We start from the raw sequence: 20416 nt of genomic DNA, 5'->3' as shown, positions 1-20416 counted from the left end.
TTAGTGTAAATTATAGTATCTGGAAACTCAACAGTTTCCGACTAATCCAATTCTAATCGGATCTGTCCATTATCTGGTAAAAAGCTTTCCTTACAATTAAGAATTTTTTCTATTAATAAGACTCGAATCCAAAATTTTATTTAAATGAGAATAAGTACCGAATCAGTTGAACCAATCTTGGTCGATCAGCCTTGATTTTGGAATTCATGAATATTTGGATGGATGGGGCAGGACGCAGGTTTCTTTCGCACCTAAACAAATTTTCCACTTTCATGAACCCTCCGTAGGATCAAATCAATGCATGAATCTGTTATATCATATGATCCATGCAAGGACCAAAAAAGAATCATATAGGAAACTGATTGAAAGGCACATAATATATAATTTTATTTTTGAAATAAACAATTGAAAGAACACGTGATGATCATGATAGGTCAAAGAAATGACATGCCTTAACTAAGACATGCCTTAGCTTTCTGAGGCACCCAACACCATCGACCCCCGCCCCAAATCTCCTGTTTCACAATCAACCAGCCCATAACCTCAACCCCAATCATATATAACCAAGAATACATATATATATTATTTGTTAAAGAAACCCAAAAGTCGAATTATAATAAATTAATAGTGATCATCATCAATGATGGATCTTTTATCTTCAATGTTCTCCAATAATAATATATTTATGCTGAATTGATCAAATGCATGGAATCATCAGCACAGCCAGGGAACCTACCTATATCCGGTGTCGTATTCCCAAACACATTAAAAGGCATCATAACATGAACACGTTTCCTTTTTCTTTTTTTTTTCGCCAACATTTGATTTTTTGTGGGAATTAATCCATTATCTATACATCGGTTTTTGATGAGGAAATATAAAAAGTGGGGAAAAGAAAGGGAGAAGGCGATATGTAGTGCGTATCTGTATGTGTCAGTGGCCATGGCTTTCATCTTTTTTTTTTTTTCCTTTTTCAATAGACAATTATTTAATATATATTTCATCCCAAGGTTTATGGGCAAAAGTAGTCCTCTTCTTTAAGGTCACAATCCAACACTTTCTAGGAATGAGATGAAAGTGGATAGTCGCAATATATATTGCACATATATTTCAATTTCACCTATAAGCCTTAACAACCTTAGCTAACATGTCAGTCGTCCTCTTCTTCGACCCATAAACTTACATATATAGAAGATATCTGTCACGTTTTATATAAAAAAAAGGATGACATGTTCGAAATCATAAGTCAGTTGAGTAAATTTAACAAACCGACCGGAATGCAGCACTATAGCTAAATCATCTCTCTAGCATATATGGCTAGTTATACATGTGCCAAAAGTGCCCAATACACAAACCATCGAAGAAGGTAGGGTTTTTGATAAGAGCAAAAATACAAAAGGATGCAAGAGAAGAGAAGAGAGAGCGAAGTCATATAACATATATGTACATATAACTTATGAGCTGGGAGTCATGAAGTGGGCCTCTCTACAATTAATGGGATGATGGGTTGGTCGATCGATATTGGTTGTTTGCTATCAAACACAAATATATATTTCTAGAGAGTCCACATCGCAGGTAATAGTAGTAAAGTTTTCAACGAGAGAATCCGAGCACAGTCAAAGATAAGGATTGTAAGGTGATGATTTGCTTAAATCACACAAGCGGCGTCCCCAAACTATATATTGCATCCTTTTTTTTTTTAATAAATGCAGGCTTATAAAACTAATACAAAGATAAGAAATAATTCGAAATAAATGACGAGCACTTAAGACTTCCCGGTAATTGCCGAATTTAAAACTACTTGATTCCAAATTGGTGTCTTATCCCATTATTGCACTAGATCAATTTCTCATATTACAACCTATCTTATATATAGTATTTATTATTAAATCCGTCTTTTTGGAGGCAGAAGAGCCACGTCCAAAGCAGACGAAAATTCCTTGGTTTTACATTATCTCTCATCTTTTAATTAATTTTTTATATGTTAATATTAATCTACATAGAAGAAAGAAAGTATCAAACATGACAAGAAGCTAGCTTGCTAGGGCTTCATTGCGTACGGACTGTATGTACCCATATATTAGACCAAGAATTAATCTACTGATGAGTTACCCATGTTGGTCTCAGGATGGGACCACGTACGCATGCATGCATTGACACAGAATATGCTTGCTAGCCACTGTGACAAGGTCAAATACGCAGCTAATTAAAGCACCGACGATGGCAGTCAGACATGATCTCACCGAGGCAACGATCGGCAAGACCCCGGCCATGATAGAGGTGGGTCGACGGGGTAACACGACAGCAAGCCGAGAAATCATCATTGAAACTAATTGACCCGACCCATCGCGAAGTGATCAAATGATAAAAGAGAGAAGGAAAAGGGCATGAAATGAAGTTAAAAAGAAAACGAAAAAAACTAACCTGCGATAGCTGACTCTTGAGTGACGCGAAAAATTATCACACGGTGGTCGTCAACGATGATGAATTTCCAACAAAAAATTAAAAAAAGGGGGTCATTTTCGGATAGGGACAGACCCGACCCAGGTGGCCGATCCACAGTTAACCAACCCGAGTAAGGGATAGAACCAGGGCCGCCCCCCTCACGTGGGACGTGCGTGCAACACGTGTCCAATCATGTCTGCCGACAGGGACAAGTTTTTTCTTTCTTTGACACTGGTTTTCCTTGTGATAATATAATAGCACTATTTTTAATAATTCATAATAGTACTAAAAACAATAATAACAACAATATCCCCTTAACATCGATTAAATAGTTATGAGTATAAATCACCAGGTACAGTGCAGTAAGTAAATCATATACTCCATATCGGTGGAATTTATTTACAATGAAATATTTAAAATCTATTGAAAATATCTCTTTTTTAAAGCCGAATCGATAAGTGAACGAGAACTAATTCTAGTAATTACAAGTTCGATTCTAATTGTAAAATTATTGGATGAAGGTACAGTGAAACCGCGATTTTATCAAAAAAATAATGAGTAATAATAATGATAAACGAAAGAAAGAAGAAGGGGGAAGGGAAGCAGTTGATCCGTAGAGATGGGGCTCTCCTCCGATTGGCTGCTTTCTTGACTTGGCTTCACACGTGGGGCCCCCGGATTCGTGGAATTACACGCCTTAAAGACATAGTGGGGCCCACCCGGGTGCTTTGATTGGACAGCGGCCCCCGCCCCGCGGGAAGGGAGAAGGGGTGGGGGGGCCGGCGGGCGGGCGGGCGGGCGGGCGAATCTTCGTAAAAGCAAGGCGGAGGGTAGGGGTTGAGGAGGTAGGGGTGCTGTTTGGTTGACGCGTACACAGTGGGGGAAGCCACGGGCCGTGGGGACCGATAGCGGGTTATTGTGTCAGTTCCCAGCTAAAGTCCAAACAAAGTCGGGGTGAAGTGCTTTTGCAGTGGAGTTGGCACGTGGAACCAGGGAAGCCCCCTGTGGGACCCCCACCCCCCAACCCACCCCCACAACCCCATTGCCTAACTCTCTCTCTCTCTCTCTCTCTCTCCCCCTCCCGATTGAGCGTTTAGTGCGCGTGTGACGTGGACGTTTTTGGACCCTTCCCAGGCATGGCCCCCACCCTTCTAAAAATATTGGGCGACTATTTCATATGAATAAAAATCAACTAAATGTCTGAAAATTGGCCACTTTTCGATTCTGAGACATTGTGTGTGTTATTCAGTCAAATGATTGAGTAACACTCACAATATCTTCTCCTTTACATGTTTTATTTCTCATAAGTTCCCCAATATATAAATTGCTTTTTTCTTTTTTCTAAAAAAAAAATCATATATTATGTTAATTACAAAGTCCTTTCATATTGCATTAAACTTTACAAAATTTTAGTATGATTTCGTGTCACTCTCTTTTATTGAATGTGAGATAGGTGCGGGATCCACACACATTTAACATTTAACTTAGAAAAAATCGTTTTAGCATGACACAAAGTCCTTTATATATTTTTGAATGTGAAATGTAACTTTTAGTAGCTGCGCCATATACTATTACTAGGTTTCCCCCAATATGTTTAATTCCTCTTGTAGAAATGTCCCAACGTTTGCCTTTTGATTAACAATTTCTTTAATTAACTCCTTATAGTTCTCATTGTAATCAAGTGGTTGTAATTTAATAAGCTGGCTTTCTTTCATAGAATCAAATGGGTCATTTGGATGCTTCGCTTTGTTGATAAAGTTATATCGGTCTGAAAATTCATTTACGCTTACCTACATGGCACATACTAAATTGTCAAAAGCTTTACATATGCTCGTATTATTCGTGACCGATATGCTGTCGTCACACCGACGTGGTCCAGCTCTTGTGTGGAAAATTGTAAACCAAACATGACTGGGATGGTGCATCGTAGAGCCACCAATTAAGGGATGGCAAAGCTGCAAATTCTACTGGTACTTCCATTTAAATAAACTAATTAAAAGTGAAGGGTCAGTGTAATTTATTAGGAAAAACTTGACTTTGGTTCATTCCCTTGCCAAGAAAAAGCTAGCAAAAGGAGTATATTATCATATGTTATGTGTATAATATAAATAATATACATGCATATTATATATATCCCTATATAATATGGCACCGTTGCTTTTAATAATACAATATAATACGATTAAGATGAAATCCACCAGCAAATATCTGGACTGGAGAGAGGCTGCTCGAGACGAGGACCGAAAATATGAAGCTTCCGGTGCGACAAGAAAGCTCGCTATGTTTACGTTTTCTTTTTTCATGAAATAAACAATGATAATGCCTCCAATAAATTTGTCCTTTTATCGTACGCGTGTTTCCTTCAATATTAGTAAAGAGTAATTGTTCCTACTTGTCTACGTGTCTTTATACAATAATAGACCATGCACATTAGTTTATAATAATGCTAACCATTTCGTACGTTTATCTAATTTTATCTAGAGTGTATTCGTACAACCCTTACAAGCATGGTGATTTACGTTGCTCAATCTCTCGCCTCATTTCGAATACTGTTTGTATATATAGAGAAGATAGGATTCGATCCATGACTCCTTCATGGCATTGTTTGAACCTCTTTGCTCTAGTCTTGACTAGCATGATTGGGTTTGAAGGTCGGGTCATATTCATATGTGGACCCTATTTTCATGTATGGAGATAGATTATGCATGCGCTCTCTTTTTCAATCGAGAAGATGAACAGTTAACCTAGCAGTATCGAAAATCTAACTTGTTTGATGTTTTTTCAAAAATGCGGTTAATTTTTCGGTCCATCCTTTTTTAACTGTAGGATGTGAGTTAATGATCACATAATATACCATATGGTGGACTTTGGAGCCCACGCAAAGAAAAAAAAAAGATGGATATTCTCCCCACTCTTTTTACTAAAAATCATGATTATCCTCTAGCCAACAGCCAATCATGTTCCGCCAAAGTTCCACCTAACATGATTTCCTCCTATATATATATATATATATATATATATATATATATATTTTTTTTTTCCCTGAAGAGATAATGCATGCCTGGGATCAAGCAGAGAAATTAGCAATAATTAATATAAAAATCAGAATGATAAGATTACCTCATCTAAACTAATGTTATGATCATCAAATGAGTAATGACTGTTTTTGATGTTATTGGGATAAACATTTGGATAGCTATTAAAAATAATGTTTTCTCCTAGGAGAGATGGGGTCACACATTTACCCCTTATAGCATCCATTGATGGTCACAGTTTGGCACTAGATTGCAAATCTTGGAAAATTAATTAATATAATTTATCTACTAGAATATTACTTGATCAATGACCTTGACAATATATATACGATCGACACCCATGTATAATAAAATAACGGGGTTAATGGTGCAATCGATGATGATGACAAATGCAACTAGGTTTCCTTCTTTCTTAGGTCTTGATAATGCGCACATACTCCAATAAAGTGAGAAATCCCCTTGCTTGTTTTTCCACATCTTGTCTCTTTACTTGCCTCTTTTTGACACAACAATCAATTCTTTTTTCGTATATAATAAAGGCAATTTTATTTAAAATAATTCATAATTTATTCGTTTTATTAAATTTGTCTTATATTTTTTTATCAGATATATCACATGATTTATATTTTACTCAAAATTTATCATGGATAAAAAGTGTTACTATAGCAAAACCATTAGACGTTGACGGAGATATAACGACATGATAGATTTGAATCAAAATGTAAATCATGTGATATAATTGACAAAAAAAATATTGAATAGATTTGACAAAACGCGTAAATCATGGATCATTTGAGGTAAAAATTCCTAAAATAAAACTAGAATGCCTTTGCGATGTTGGCACACCATTAGTGCAAATATTTTTAAGGGAAAATTCTTAAATATCGGACTGAACTAAACTTAACATATTAATCATTTTTTTGACAAAAAAAAATACTAATCATTCCCTAAAGCTTTATTGATTGACATTTTTTCTTCACATATACAATACCAATGGAAGCAACTCCACTTTCTATGTTATTACCTATTGTCATCAATCATCATCGAAAATGCCCGCTTTCTATTTTATATGCTATATATTGGTCGACAACAATCGAGGCGAGGTGTACAATATATAAGGTCATGAGAGATTCGGAAGATAGAGATATATCAACACAGACATGTATATATATCCACACATCTGCATATTTTGATGTGATATGTAGCACTAACATGCATGTGTTTGTACGTGCCCGTACCATAGAAAACACAAAGAAAGGGCACATCCTCTGTTTTTCTGCATAATATATGGATATCAAAGTCGAGCTTATGGGAAATTGAATATGAATATGTTTCAATATCAACTAATGGATTGATGTATAAGTCAAATGTAGAAACCCCCTCCCCCTCGCCCAACCCCCCCCCCCCCCCCCCCCCCCACACACACACACACACACACACAACCCAACACACACACACGTGTATATATAAGTCTCGCGCTGTTCCTAACGAGAAGGGTTAATTAAAAGTGACATGAGTATAAGTGGAATATATATGTAAGGGCAAAGTCAAATCTTAATGATGATATTCTAATGGTTGCTCAACACATCTCAAAGACTTTGACCTTTCAATTAATATGTAACAATATAGAATTTCCTCTCTAAAATGGCAATTGATATTATTATCAGAGAGATAACAATTAAAAAAAAGAGTATTCGGCTCACTAACCTCTTTTATAAATGAAAAAAAGATAATTGATTTATAAATAAATACTTAATTCATCATTATAAATTATTTAGCTTCTGAGTTCTGGCATTGACCCCTCAAACATTTCCAAAAAAAAAAACTTGCCTTAGGTTTGTTTTTCTGTGATGTTCTTTAATTTACTATCTCAGACATCTTAACTACAACCTTAACTTCTGTAGTCAATCTGTACCTCGTATGACCATTTCCCAGGAGGTAGCTTGTCCTACTAGTAATAATTGATTAATCATGTCAATTTCTTCAGGCTGCAGCTCCATAAATGAAGCACATCCCAGCTTACACCAAAGTTTTGAAGTTTCCATAGCAAACAAGTCCTAGGTATTCAGCTAATTAGATGGTAACAGAAGTGGTAATTAATCCAGCAAAAAATAAAATAGTGACAGTGAAACAGTATTTACAATAAAAGTAGTCATCACGAAACATCGCTTTGATAATAATCTGATGATGATGATGACGATTATTATTATTATTATTATTATTATTATTATTATTATTATTATTTTGATATGTTTATATATATCTGAACCTTCATTATAAGCATCCGACTGCTCGATTTTTATCGTACAAAATTGTCCTCTCCATAAGATCTTTAGTTTCAATGAATCAGCCACATAATAATTGAAGTTAACTCTAATATGCCTGATCACTGGTTTACTATGAGACTGTACCATCCTAACCTTAACCCTAACCTTAATGCTATCTAATTATGTAGCTATGTATGATCTAAATTACTCCGGTAAGGTCAAATTCAGTTCTTGTACGCATGGAGGACTGTCCTTAATTTCTAACCGTACGGCGAACAAACTGAATGTATATCAGTGTTTAGAAAGTTACTGCAATATAATCCACTCTTCCTGTTAACGTCAGAGAGAGTTGACAGGACATCAAATATGACGAAAAAGTCGGTGACTGTTCATTCTCTTTTACAATCATTTGTTACAGATAGTGATGGAGATCAAATAGTGAAACTTCTCTCAAATGGTGTGTGCGCCCATAAAAAGATCTTTTAGCGGGTAAAACTATTTTCAAGTTTCAACCCTGATTATAAAAAAGCAAAAGATTTACAGGTATGCTATCACATGAAATCACGATGTTTCAAATCCGATTTTCAACATGAAATATTTCTCATCATTGTTGGGAATATTAATTATGTTATAATTTTAGATGGAAAATTCATAACACACGAACAATGCATAGAAGGGGAACCTGCCTTACCGTCTAATCGTATACACATGCGTATATTATAGACCTCTAAGTTCTAGGGAGACCGAAATTATACGTATCTGGTGACTTTTTTTAGCATAAAATTAATAAAAAGTAGGGGGTGGTGGGGGATGGTGGTGTGTAATGGTGGTTGGGTCCTGTGTTTCCAGCAACTTAAATTGCTTTATCTCCAAACTCTTGCATCCCACCACAAAAATAACAAAAACCATTGAATTTTCATTTCATCATTCATTAATGCATGGAAAAAATTTGAAAAAGAGGAGGAGAAAAATGCGAAAAAGACAAACAGATATTTAATGATTTAATTAATTGGGATAGCAAGGCAAGGGACCCTCTGCCTCTTTCTCCATTTACTTTTTTTTTTTTTCCAAGAACATCACGAAGTATTCTCAATTTTATTCGAAACTAATTTATCACGATCGATTAATTTATCCTGACTACGAAATGATCTAATGAATTTAAGAATATGCAAAATCTACTTACTAGAATATTATTTATCAACTAAATCATATATGGTGATTTTCCTGTACTGTTATTTCATGATAATATGTCTTCAGTTTATATCATCAATGATCTTTATGGGTTGGGTGTAAGCGTAAGAAGGAGACGTTCCCTCGTCTTTCGGTTGTTTGCATCTCTCTCTTTTGACTCGCTTTCGATTCCCTTTCTTTCTTTCTTTCTTTCTTTCTTTCTTTCTTTCTTTTCCCCTCAAATTTCAGAATTTATCTTTCTTTTTTTTTTTTCAATCCCGTTTGTTTAATGATCAAAATCCAGTTCTTTTTTATGCATTCATTCATTCATTATCACTGCTCAGCTCATCTCTCTGCATCAAATGATTTGAAGAGGCCAGGGAGCGTCAAATCAAGAAAATAGAGAGAGAGAGAGAGAGAGAGAGCTGTTCCCTTCTTTTGATCCCTTTTCGCAGGTTCCGCTCTTCACACAAAACCACGAAAATTATTCATTGAAAAAATATTATCATAATTTACTGAATTAGTCGGGATCCATTAATTTTTCGAATATTAAAATTTACATCGAAAAAAAGTATAGTTGCTTTCTTGGCATGACATGTATGTAAATCCTAAGTTCCTGCAATGTTGTTTTTTTCCCCTTAAAAATTCAAAAATTCATTTTTTTTCTTTTTTTTTGGGGAGGGTGAAATGTGGATAATGAGGGAGGAGAGGGAGGGGCATTACGAATAAGAAAGATGGGTATCTTTCTCTTTTCCTATATCCATCCATACATTACATCCAATCTCTCTCTCTCTCTCTCTCTCTCTCTCTCTCTTCAGCTTTTCTTCATCTGTCAGTACTGTAGAGGAAGTGAGTTGCAGAGATGAGAGATACATAGAGAGAGAGAGAGAGAGAGAGAGTCATCTCATCTGATTACATAAATAAATATATTGTTTTAGTACTTTCCCCAGTTTCCAATTCCATAACCAAAACCAAGTGGGTGCTCTCAGCTCAGCTCAGCTCAGCTGTTCGTTTTCTTCCTTTCTTTCTTCTCTCTCTCTCTCTCTCTCTATCTCTGTGTCCGAGAGAGAAACAGAGAACTGAAATTAACTAACTGATGAAGTGAACATCTCATCTGCAGTTAGTTTGAAGGAGAGGATTTGATGATAATGGTGGTGGTGATGATGATAGCAGCAGAGGAGACGGAGAAGAAGGAGAAGCACGTGCACCGTCGGATCTCCATCATATCATCATCAGGTACTTCACTACTTCTCCTCCTCCTCCTCTCCTCCTTCCCATATAATATTTTATTTTTTAATCATCAATCAGTCCCTTCCTTTCAATGAACGAATCCTTCTGTCTCTCCCTGTCAGTCAGTGCCCTTTACCTCTCTCTCTCTCTCTCTCTCTCCATATCTCCCCCTCCCTCTGTCACTCTCTCTGCCTGTATAAAAAACTTCCATGGCTCCATATCCTGACCCTTTTCTCTCTCTCCACCCTCTCCAGCTCCTATGCTATTGATTGACTAATTCTCAACCTGTATGTGTATATATGCATCTTTGTCAGTGTACTAGGCCTCGTCTCGGTTCGATTCCATTCTATCGCATCCAACAGGAGAAGCGAAACCCCTCCTATGGGTTGAACCCGAGCTAGCTGCATACCCGACCCATCCCACAGCGTCTCCGAATTAAGGTACGAGTTGAGAGATTGCTACCTGCGGGGTTAAACGGATCGGTTTCGTGGATTTGTTTGGTTGTAATTGACTTGCTGTGTTGACTTGTCTCTTGGCCGCAGATCGAAGAAGATACAGCTTCCTGATCATTTTTCTGTTGAGTATAAGTACCGTATATTGATCGTAGATATGGCGACTTACTTCCACCAGAATTCGGATATCCAAGCCCCCGATGGGCTGCAGACTCTCGTTCTCATGAACCCGAGCTACGTGCAGTATTCTGCTGATGCTCCGCCGGGGGGCAGTGGCAACTTTGTGTTCCTCAACTCCGCTGCTGCTGCCACCGCATCGACGAGCCATCTCGCCCACATGCCGCAGCCGTCCCAGCAGCTCGTTGGGATACCCCTGCCCACCAGCGCCACCACCACGACGGCCTCGCAGGACCACCGGAGCACCGTTCACGTGCAGCACGAGATCTCCCCCTTGCATGGTCTGATCCCACGCCTGCAGTACAACCTTTGGAACCCCGTGGACCCGTCCGCAGCTGCGCGCGAGACACCACGCCCCTCCCACTCCCAGCAGGGGGGCTTGTCCCTCAGCCTCTCCTCCCAGCAGCCCCCCGGATTCAGATCATTCCGCAACGAGCGTGAACCGCCACAGCCGGCGGCCTCTGGGGGCGGTGGCGGCGGGTCCCCGTCCTCGGCCTCAGCTTCAGGAGTCACTAACAACGGTGGTGGGGTCCCGGGGTTTCAGGGGATGCTTCTGAGCTCCAAATACTTGAAGGCGGCTCAGGAGCTCCTCGATGAGGTCGTCAACGTCGGGGGCGGAATGAACAAGGCCGACACCTCAAAGAAGGCCAGTAGCAGTGGGCAGAGCAAGGCGACAGGAGGATCATCTTCTTCAGCAGTCGCAGCGGCGGGAAAGGAAGACGGTAGCGGGAAGAGCAACATGGCCGAGCTCTCCACAGCCGAGAGGCAGGAGATTCAGATGAAAAAGGCCAAGCTTATCAACATGCTTGATGAGGTAATTAATCATTTTGTTTCTTTCGATTACAATTACAACACGTCCGCGAGCATATGTAAATGATTGTCGATCGAGGGAGTGATCCATTCTTTATGTTTTGGGTTAATTCAACACACAATTTTCGAACAAGTCTATCCGATAAGCAAAACGAATTTCGATAGATGAGCTTTTTCTAATAGAAAGCTATACATTTGCAGGTGGAGCAAAGATACAGGCAGTACCACAACCAGATGCGGATAGTGATCTCCTCGTTCGAGCAGGTTGCGGGAATCGGGTCAGCTAAGACCTACACGGCTCTCGCCCTCCAGACAATCTCAAAGCAGTTCCGGTGCCTGAAGGATGCAATAGCATGCCAAATAAAGGCCGCAAACAAGAGCCTGGGGGAAGAGGACAGCCCCGGTTGCAAGATCGAAGGCTCGAGGCTCAAGTTTGTGGACCACCAGATTCGGCAGCAGCGGGCCCTCCAGCAGTTGGGCATGATCCAGCACAATGCTTGGAGACCCCAGAGAGGATTGCCCGAGCGCTCCGTCTCGATCCTCCGTGCTTGGCTCTTCGAGCACTTCCTCCACCCGTAAGGACAAACTGCGACCCCGTCATACAAACCCTTCCATTGATTGCATTGTGCCAAAAATTATTTGTACGATGAAATTAATGACTATTTTTTGTGTCTATGCAGTTACCCCAAGGATTCGGACAAGCACATGCTTGCCAAGCAGACTGGGCTTACTAGGAGCCAGGTAATATATTTTCCCAATGTTATCCGGGAAATTATTGGTTGCTCTAAGAGTATCGACTAATGCCAATTCCGTAAGCCAATCGAAGCGTGACATCCAATCGCAGCACAGGTGTCAGGTTTTTATTGGTTCGGTGTATATATGGACAAGGTGATAGTGCTGCTAGAGCGTTTAGCTCTAACAGGACCACCTTGTCTATATACTCCAACCAACTAAAGAAGTTGACAAATCATACATGTCAATCGATTCTCTGCAAAAATTTCTTGGGAGTTATGGATATGTCTATCGATCTCGAAGGCTGATTGTCTCCGAAAATGCAGGTGTCTAACTGGTTTATAAATGCTCGGGTTCGGCTCTGGAAGCCTATGGTGGAAGAGATGTACGTGGAGGAAATGAAGGAACAGGAAAATAATGGAATGGACGAGAGAACTACAAGCAAGAGCATCGGTCCGAATGAGGACTCGGCTTTGAAATCCTCGTCTCCTCAAGACAAGGGCCATTCTAGCGAAAATATGTCAAGTAAGAGCTTCAAGTCCAAGGAAACCAATTCTATGACCCAGGATGCACAGGCAATCTCGACCAACTCCGCATCCTCCATCGGGGAAAGCCTCCGGGCTCCGCCTGGGTTCACTCTCATTGGGTCGTCGGAGCTAGAAGGGATCGCACAGGTCAGCCCGAAGAAGCCTAGGAGCACCGAGATGTTGCATTCCCCGACTAATGTCTCGTCCCTCGAAGATCAAGTGACATTGAAGTTTGGGGACGAGAGGGCGCAAAGTCGGGATGGCTACTCGATCATGGGTGCACCAGCGAACTTCATAGGAGGATTCGGGCAATACCCCATGGGGGAAATAGGACGGTTTGGAGCAGAGCAGTTCGTTCCAAGCCCGACCTTCACCGGGAATGGAGTCTCGCTGACTCTGGGGCTTCCGCACACTGAGAACCTCTCGCTGTCAATCGACCACCACCAGGCTTTCCTCCCGAGCCAGAGCATTCACCTGGGTAGACGGGTTGAAGTCGGGGAAGGGAACGAGTTCGGGGCCATCAACAGCTCTATCCCTCCTCCCCACTCTTCCACCGCATACGAGAGCATCAACATTCAGAACCGGAAGAGGTTCGCAGCTCAATTGTTGCCCGACTTCGTGGCCTGATGCAGTTCCTATTTTTGTTCCCTTCCATTGTTGGGGAACAGAGTATAGTTGCCATGGTAGTGTAAAGAAAAGGAAAATTTGCTTAGTATAGGGGCCCTTATACCTTTCCATAGACGAGCTTTACTTGGGGTATTTTATTTAAACAAGAGTTTAGGATTTTCAGAGATAATGCTTGGGGATTGTATATTATTTTTGTAAGTTCCGACGAACGATGATTCATAGTTATATCGTATCGATGGATCATCATAATACTTTGAAGTATATATATATATAGATATAAATGTTTCTCCTGACATTGGCCATATGTCATATACGTCAGCTCTGTTCCTCTCTGCACTGAAAGCTAGTGTTGAATCCTCTGTTCTTGGGTCGTGGCAACTGTCCAAGTTCAATATGTGATGCGATTATTTAAAGAATGCGCATGAGGATGGCTCGAACACTGTGGTCTCTGATCCCATCAACACGGGACTACTTTGCGCTTTGCTAACACGGTAACTTTCTGCAGCGACTGCACGACGAAAATAAGGAAATGAGCCTGCTTTTGGAGCAAGACTTGGCACTCATTTGACAGGTGAAGCTTTTCCATTGAAGGTTTAGCTTCTGAAGCAAGACTACTGTTACCTTTTTGACTTGTAACTATCAGTACAAAAAAGACTATTTGGGCATGAAGATGTTCTCCACTTGGCCTGAGTTACTTCCTTTATAATGGGTAAGTCCTTTCGATAATGAGAAGGGGAATCCTTCTGCCCCAGGGGCTGCTGCTAACATGATGGGACCTTTATTTTGGATTGAATGAATATGCTGTTTGCTTTTGAAGTTCATCCACAGCAATGCATGTTGATGTTGGTCAATTGATTCCTGGCTCTTGTTGATGTTGATGCTTCACTGATCCTTCCTAGGGATATAGAGATAAGAACTGAAAGGAGAAGGAGATGCTGTGAGGCTGAGAATTAAAAGTTGATTTCCCAATGGATTCATTAAGCAATCAGCTGTACAGCCTACTTCGGGTCATCCTTCGAAATATTTAACGACCCTCTACAGTTAAGCACTTCATTTATACACGAAGGAGAAGCTAAAACTAACATACCCTATTTCAGGGGAAGAAGAAATGCTACGACTTGCGATGACAAGTGAGAGTCAAAAGCTCAAGTGGAAGAGTAAAACCGTCAAAATGCACCAGTGGTTCTTTCCTTGTCGCCTAAAACTGCCAGTCTCCTCTTTGCAACCTTGGACCTGTAACACCAGACCTCAAATGCCTCTGTGAGGTCGGGATACTGAGCATGGCTGCTTTTTAACCACTCATTCAAGATCTCTGCCTGGTCCCCTGAGGGCAAGGCAAGTATTATCGATACAAACGTGGATTCGAGAGACTGCCACATCTCACCATCAATTTTGAGCTCTGCAGAGTCCTCATTATTAGAGAGAAAAGCATCAATCAAGGGTCTTGTCGCCCTCACGAAGGGAAGCCAAACCTGGACTGCGTGAAGTCTCTTGGATGTCGGAAGTATCACACTCCCATACCCAATTGTCTCTAAGACTTTTGATGCAACCTCTATGGCCTTCAATCTTGTCTTGATTACAATTTCATCGGATTCACTTGCGAGTTGAATGAGTTTCACCACTTTATCAGATGCTTCCGTCCAGCTTATAACGAGCTCCCTCATTATCTCGAGCTTTGTCAGAATCTGACACACCCATGAAAGATCTGACAAGTAAGAATGGAACAGTTGCATTGACTCTTGGGCCTCACACAGCAAGGATTCAAGCAGACCATTAAAACGATCTAAGAGTCTCTTCATGCACTCTCTCACTTCTGACTTGATCTCATCAGTTGGTATTGGTAGGGGATCGTCATCGTCTTCGGTCAGCATGTACTCGAGTTGCTCCTGGGCAGTGGACTTGAGATCATTCATGCTTGGAGGAGGAGACGACGTGGCAAATCGGACGGCGGAAATGAAGATCGCAGTAACAGCCGAATGGTTGACTGGCTCGAGGCGAGAGAGAATTGGTAAAGCCTGTTGACCCATGCCTGGGATCGTCCTGAGAATCTCCTCCTCCTCGCTCTCTTCCCATGGGACTGCCTCCAAGTAGTTTACGCAGGCAGAGACAATTTCTGGGCACTCGAGTTCAACCGCCACCCGTAAGATGCCGAGGGCATTCCTGACATTGTGCCATGCATCATCTGCCAGGCGCTCGATAGAATCATAGAATAAGCGGAGGATGCTAACGTGGAAGTCAAAGTCTGTGTCCTGACAGTGAACCTCAACACAATTGCGGGAGTCGAGGATCTGACATGTGGGCCACTTGTCGGAGAGCCGATCAGAGAAGTACTTGCTATTCTGTATGAGGATATCCGAATGGCAGTACAACCACTCATCTCGGCCTTCTTGGGTCCGTAGTCTCACCACAACATCACTGCTTGACCTGTCACCGAAACAGAATGGAGCCTTCGGTTCATGAACCTGGAGAGACAAACAAAGCAATAGGGGAAAATGAGACTTTCTGACTCCCAAGGTACAAGAAGAGAAGAGAAAGAAAAGACTGGAAACATCAATAGCATTCCGAGTGAGATGACATACAGAAGGCTCCATCTAAGCTATGCAGTCTAATATTTTTCACACACAATGTCCACTCTAAATTTAGAAACCCTGCAAGACAAAAGACTAACCTGGTTATTAGATTCGTTCTAGATAAGACATTATGGAGCATATCATTCTGTTAACCACATACAGGAAAGATCGTGACGCGCATCGAAACAACAATCAAGAAGTGGATACAACTTCAGTTCATCATCAAAAATTACTTGTAAAACACTTACTGTGAAGAGCATCAACCTTTTTGCCTCAAGCTATCACTCATCAACAAAGGAAAAGATACTCCACGGGGGAAGGGGATATTATTTCCTCAACATTCACGATAGTTACCGAAAAATATAACATACAATCGCATGCTTTTCCCCAAACTATTCATGGAGTGAATGCTTGATTGAAAGGCAATGTTTGGGGATTCATGACCACTTTTCCACATGAATTTGCCAAGGACGTCGCCATAAATCAACTAATCAAATAGAAATAAGGCAAAGCAACCATCACTTAGAACAAATACACTAGCAGAAGGACGTAGTCAAATCGAAGAAGCACTTCACCAAAAACCCTTTCACTGGTCAATGCCCACTGAAAGCTCTCCGCTGAAATCCAAACTCACTCAAGACATTTCAATGCACAACCTTTGCGAGAGGTCAGAGCTATCAATGGAAGAAGCTGGTATCAATCAACCTTTGCAAGATGCTCAATTGAATGATATCAATCAACCGGAAAGTGGAACAGAATCGAAGAAGAAAATGAGGGAAACCTGAAGCAAACCAGAAAGCTCACAGCAGGGAGGAGACAGACTAACTGTAATTGAACAGAAATACAAGACACGGAAATCATTTGGTTCTCGAGGAAGAATTCCGGCACCTTTGCTTCCTCGGAATCTTCTTCGAGTTGCAGACGTCTCATCAGCAGGTGCAAACCTCGGCAAAGCTTCCCCCCTCTCCCTCTCTCTCTCTCTCTGTCCTCCGTTCGCTCCTCTCCCTCTTCCTCCCCTCTCTCTCTCTCTCTCTCTCTCTCCCCGCTCGTCTGTCGTTCTGCATACGCGCGCACGCGCTCTCTCTCTCTCTCTCTAAGATGTCGTTGGGCCACTAATGGGCCTCAAATGGGCTCAATCGGCCCATACTTTTGTTACCAATTTCCTTTGGGTCTGGTAAAATGGCATGAAGTTTAATAATTTCATAATCGTACTAATAATCGGGAAACGATGATTTATTATTATGTATTTTGTCAATGTGAGAAATTCCAAATTCTTTTATTCTACGTTGGTCTCGCACTACTGGTCATGTCTAAGCTATTATTCGTATCAGAAATTGTCGGTTCTCAAACTTGACTTGACTTGATGCTCATAGAATCCATATATAAGGTGTAATTGTTTGGTCATCTATTAAATTGCGTCATTTATCTAAAATTTTAAATTCGAGTCTCCTTATTGAAAGAAATTTCATTTGTCTATATACAAGAAATAGTTAAATTTATAATGAGAGCTACTTTGATTGTATTGTCAAATACAATAAATTATTATCTTTGTAATTTATGTCTATAAATCCATAAATAATATCTAATTTCCAAATGGGGATCTATATTATTATTATTATTATTATTATTATTACTACTACTACTACAACTACTACTATTATCAAATGGGATAATTGTTGGGCTTAATAATAATAATATTATTATTAATTATTAATTATTACTACTACTACTTTGTAAACCCATTATCAAATGTGATAATTGCTGGGTTATAATTGTTGTGGTTATTATTATTATTATTATTATTACAACTACTACTACTACTTCGCAATCCCATTATTTATTTATAGATAATAATTTATGAATTAGACCTACTTTGATTGTATTGCTAACTATATATCATACAATTGTTGGGTCATCTTTTATTACTATTATTATTATTACTACTTTGTAAACCCATTATCAAATGGGATAATTGCTGGGGGTATAATTGTTGTGATGGTTACTATTATTATCATTATTATTATTACTACTACTACTATTTCATAAGCCACAATAAAAGTATATTATCTGCATGGCCTTTCCAAGAGTGATCACTTTTTTTTTTATATGAATAAAAAAAGACTCTAACTCGCGTACGAGTGAGGGCCTTTCGTGTAGTATAATTCAGTATTGAATCTATTCATCGTGAGCTCCTTCTCGCTGCAAAATTATTAAATAAAAAAAAAAGTGTAATATCGGTACCATGTTAACTTTTGAATAAAGATCATCTAGACGGGACATCTCTTCACAGCAACATACATGGATGCCTCGAAACTAGTGGAGTTGCTTTGAAGTGAGCATGAGCCTTATCTTATGACTAAGTACCGTGTATTATCCTGATCACTAGTCTTTTTGATCGATAGTGATGAACATGTGTCCACTTTATTTATACGACAGATGCTTGATTTTGCACTTGAACACATTTACGTCGGAATCGTATCAATCATTTCTATATATCTCAGGCGAGGGCTGGGGAAGGTATGAGCCATTATAATTGAAGTTAGAAAACTAGTGAAGATCAATCAAATTCTTGTTCCAACCACTTTATTATTCATGTGCTACGAATATAGCTTATGAGTGCGTTGACCGGCTTTTTGACTCAACCGTTGACTCGGACGACTTCAATGGTAGTGATGCTTCTTCGATCGTGTTCTATGTGGCAGAGATTTGGCTTTTTCTCCCAATAATTTCGGGAAAAAGAAAACTTATTTTTTGAGGAATTAGGGTCTTCCAAGTCGTATCTATATTGATAATTGATTGATTTTATTAATTATCTAAAAGATACTTATAATGGAAACCACCAATCAAGTGCTTATACGTCAAGGTAACCTATTTCAAAAGTCTAAAGCCTGAGCATAGAAAGAATTTGCACCTTAAGACAAAAATTGGACAATGTTGCAACCCTCAACTTTACAAAAGAGATCACTTTCTGTACAGTCGTGATATATATTATATATAATAAAGAAAAAAAAGATTGAAATCCTAGAGAAGATTACTAGTTTTATATATACATCTATATATATATATATATTTGTAAGTTGCAGCGCGATCGTAAGCTATATATTGAATATTAACGAGATTTCTCCATGGCCATACGTAATAGAAATATAGAATGTGGAAGAAGAAGAAGACGAAGAAGGGAATTGGAGGGACTCCTCAGAATTTCATGATCTGGCCAAGAGATTCAGTCTCGAATCTGTTCATTTATTACATATATTAGAAACTGATAAAATACGGTATCTATAACATGATCAAACTACAACATGCAATAAGAAATGGCATACTTTGTCATTAGTAGAACAATGTTCTTGGTTCAATCCAAGCCCATTATATTGCAGGAAGATTTGGATGCTGTATAACCAAAGATATATATACATATACATATACATATACATATACATATACATCAATATATATATGGAAGCTGAATAAACAAATTGTGTGATGGAAATCAACTGGAGTTCATGACGGATCGAAAGAACTTTATTAATTAAGTTGATTTAGCTTTAATTTATGAAATGCCTTTTGACGTAGATGATGTGGTCCATTGCTCTTTTTGATATGTAAGTAACTCGTACGTTATTTAAATTTAGACTGCGCGATCGACCCTAATAACTAATCATTTTGTGGCCAATTTGCGTATATTTATTAATTTTTAATAGACTCCACGAAATATTAAATTGATTTTCATGAAACAAAGAATTAATAATCATGTACACATATAATCAGTGTGATTTGATACCTTTACGAGAAATTAAACTTATATCCATATTTATTAATTAATTAAAATAATAATACCAAGAGGAGTACATTAGTTCACAGAAACAAAAAAAGAGTAATATATTAACGAGTAAACGCTTGTTTTCAGGAGAGCGTAAGTCGACAGTTTCTCTGAATATTTGACCAGTCCCTAGAAAAAAAAAACAAGACCAATCATACATACATATATATATATATATATATATATATATATATATATATATCAACATTGATTCAATCAATTTTACTCTTATTTTTTTAAAATAAAATTTAAATTTTAAGTTTTATAAATAAAAAAATTCACAATTAAAAAATATTTACTTTTAAGTGAATCGATTTAATTTTGACTAAATTAGTTTTCACCTAGTTAGATTGTGTCTTAAAAAAAAATACCACCATGTCTTTTTTTTTATAAATGAAAGGTTAAATTAAATTATTAGCCAATTATAACTGTCACATTTAAGGAACCTAATCGCCACGAAAAAAAGAACCACCATGTCAGTCGTCCATGAATGATGCTTTCATTAATAAAAAGATTTCTCTTCTCGAAGGAAGTCAGTCGTTTCAGCTGAAACA

General features: G+C 38.9%; 2 protein-coding genes across 7 annotated transcripts; one reads left to right on the top strand and one right to left on the bottom strand.

The window, feature by feature from the left end:
- The first annotated feature begins 9689 nt into the window (after positions 1 to 9689).
- On the top strand, positions 9690 to 13767 carry LOC116209676 (BEL1-like homeodomain protein 1). 3 transcript variants are annotated; one of them, XM_031543399.1, is made up of 7 exons: positions 9690 to 9892; positions 10038 to 10153; positions 10462 to 10587; positions 10690 to 11590; positions 11788 to 12161; positions 12267 to 12327; positions 12645 to 13767. In XM_031543399.1, exons 4-7 carry the CDS (start codon positions 10757 to 10759, stop codon positions 13470 to 13472), a joined length of 2097 nt encoding a protein of 698 aa, XP_031399259.1. In that variant the 5' UTR covers positions 9690 to 9892; positions 10038 to 10153; positions 10462 to 10587; positions 10690 to 10756; the 3' UTR covers positions 13473 to 13767. The 3 variants fall into 3 exon arrangements, with proteins under 3 accessions (XP_031399259.1, XP_031399258.1, XP_031399260.1); XM_031543398.1 differs by having other exon boundaries at positions 9690 to 9923; XM_031543400.1 differs by lacking the exon at positions 9690 to 9892 and having other exon boundaries at positions 9937 to 10153.
- A 268-nt stretch (positions 13768 to 14035) lies between these two features.
- LOC116209677 (BTB/POZ domain-containing protein At3g05675) lies at positions 14036 to 17086 on the bottom strand. 4 transcript variants are annotated; one of them, XR_004157300.1, is made up of 3 exons: positions 16931 to 17086; positions 14560 to 15934; positions 14036 to 14388 (listed from the first exon to the last, which is right to left on the bottom strand). XR_004157300.1 is itself a non-coding variant. In XM_031543403.1 (3 exons), exons 2-3 carry the CDS (start codon positions 16061 to 16063, stop codon positions 14639 to 14641), a joined length of 1308 nt encoding a protein of 435 aa, XP_031399263.1. In that variant the 5' UTR covers positions 16064 to 16120; positions 16931 to 17065; the 3' UTR covers positions 14417 to 14638. The 4 variants fall into 4 exon arrangements, 3 of the variants coding, with proteins under 3 accessions (XP_031399263.1, XP_031399264.1, XP_031399261.1); XM_031543403.1 differs by lacking the exon at positions 14036 to 14388 and adding an exon at positions 16052 to 16120 and having other exon boundaries at positions 14417 to 15934; positions 16931 to 17065; XM_031543404.1 differs by lacking the exons at positions 14036 to 14388; positions 16931 to 17086 and adding exons at positions 16052 to 16120; positions 16824 to 16842 and having other exon boundaries at positions 14417 to 15934.
- Positions 17087 to 20416: the final 3330 nt, after the last annotated feature.

This window comes from Punica granatum, chromosome 5 (genome assembly GCF_007655135.1).
Source record: "Punica granatum isolate Tunisia-2019 chromosome 5, ASM765513v2, whole genome shotgun sequence".
NCBI lineage: Eukaryota > Viridiplantae > Streptophyta > Magnoliopsida > Myrtales > Lythraceae > Punica > Punica granatum.
Note: the sequence above shows the minus strand (reverse complement) of the source record. Positions and strands in the feature narration are given on the sequence as shown.

Coding starts and splice junctions, on each gene's coding strand:
- LOC116209676 (XM_031543399.1), top strand. CDS start 10,757: ATGGCGACTTACTTCCACCAGAATTCGGATATCCAAGCCCCCGATGGG. Junction 11,591..11,787: donor TTATCAACATGCTTGATGAG/GTAATTAATCAT, acceptor ATACATTTGCAG/GTGGAGCAAAGATACAGGCA. Junction 12,328..12,644: donor CTGGGCTTACTAGGAGCCAG/GTAATATATTTT, acceptor CCGAAAATGCAG/GTGTCTAACTGGTTTATAAA.
- LOC116209677 (XM_031543401.1), bottom strand. CDS start 16,972: ATGAGACGTCTGCAACTCGAAGAAGATTCCGAGGAAGCAAAG. Junction 15,935..16,930: donor AAGATTCCGAGGAAGCAAAG/GTGCCGGAATTC, acceptor TTGTCTCTCCAG/GTTCATGAACCGAAGGCTCC.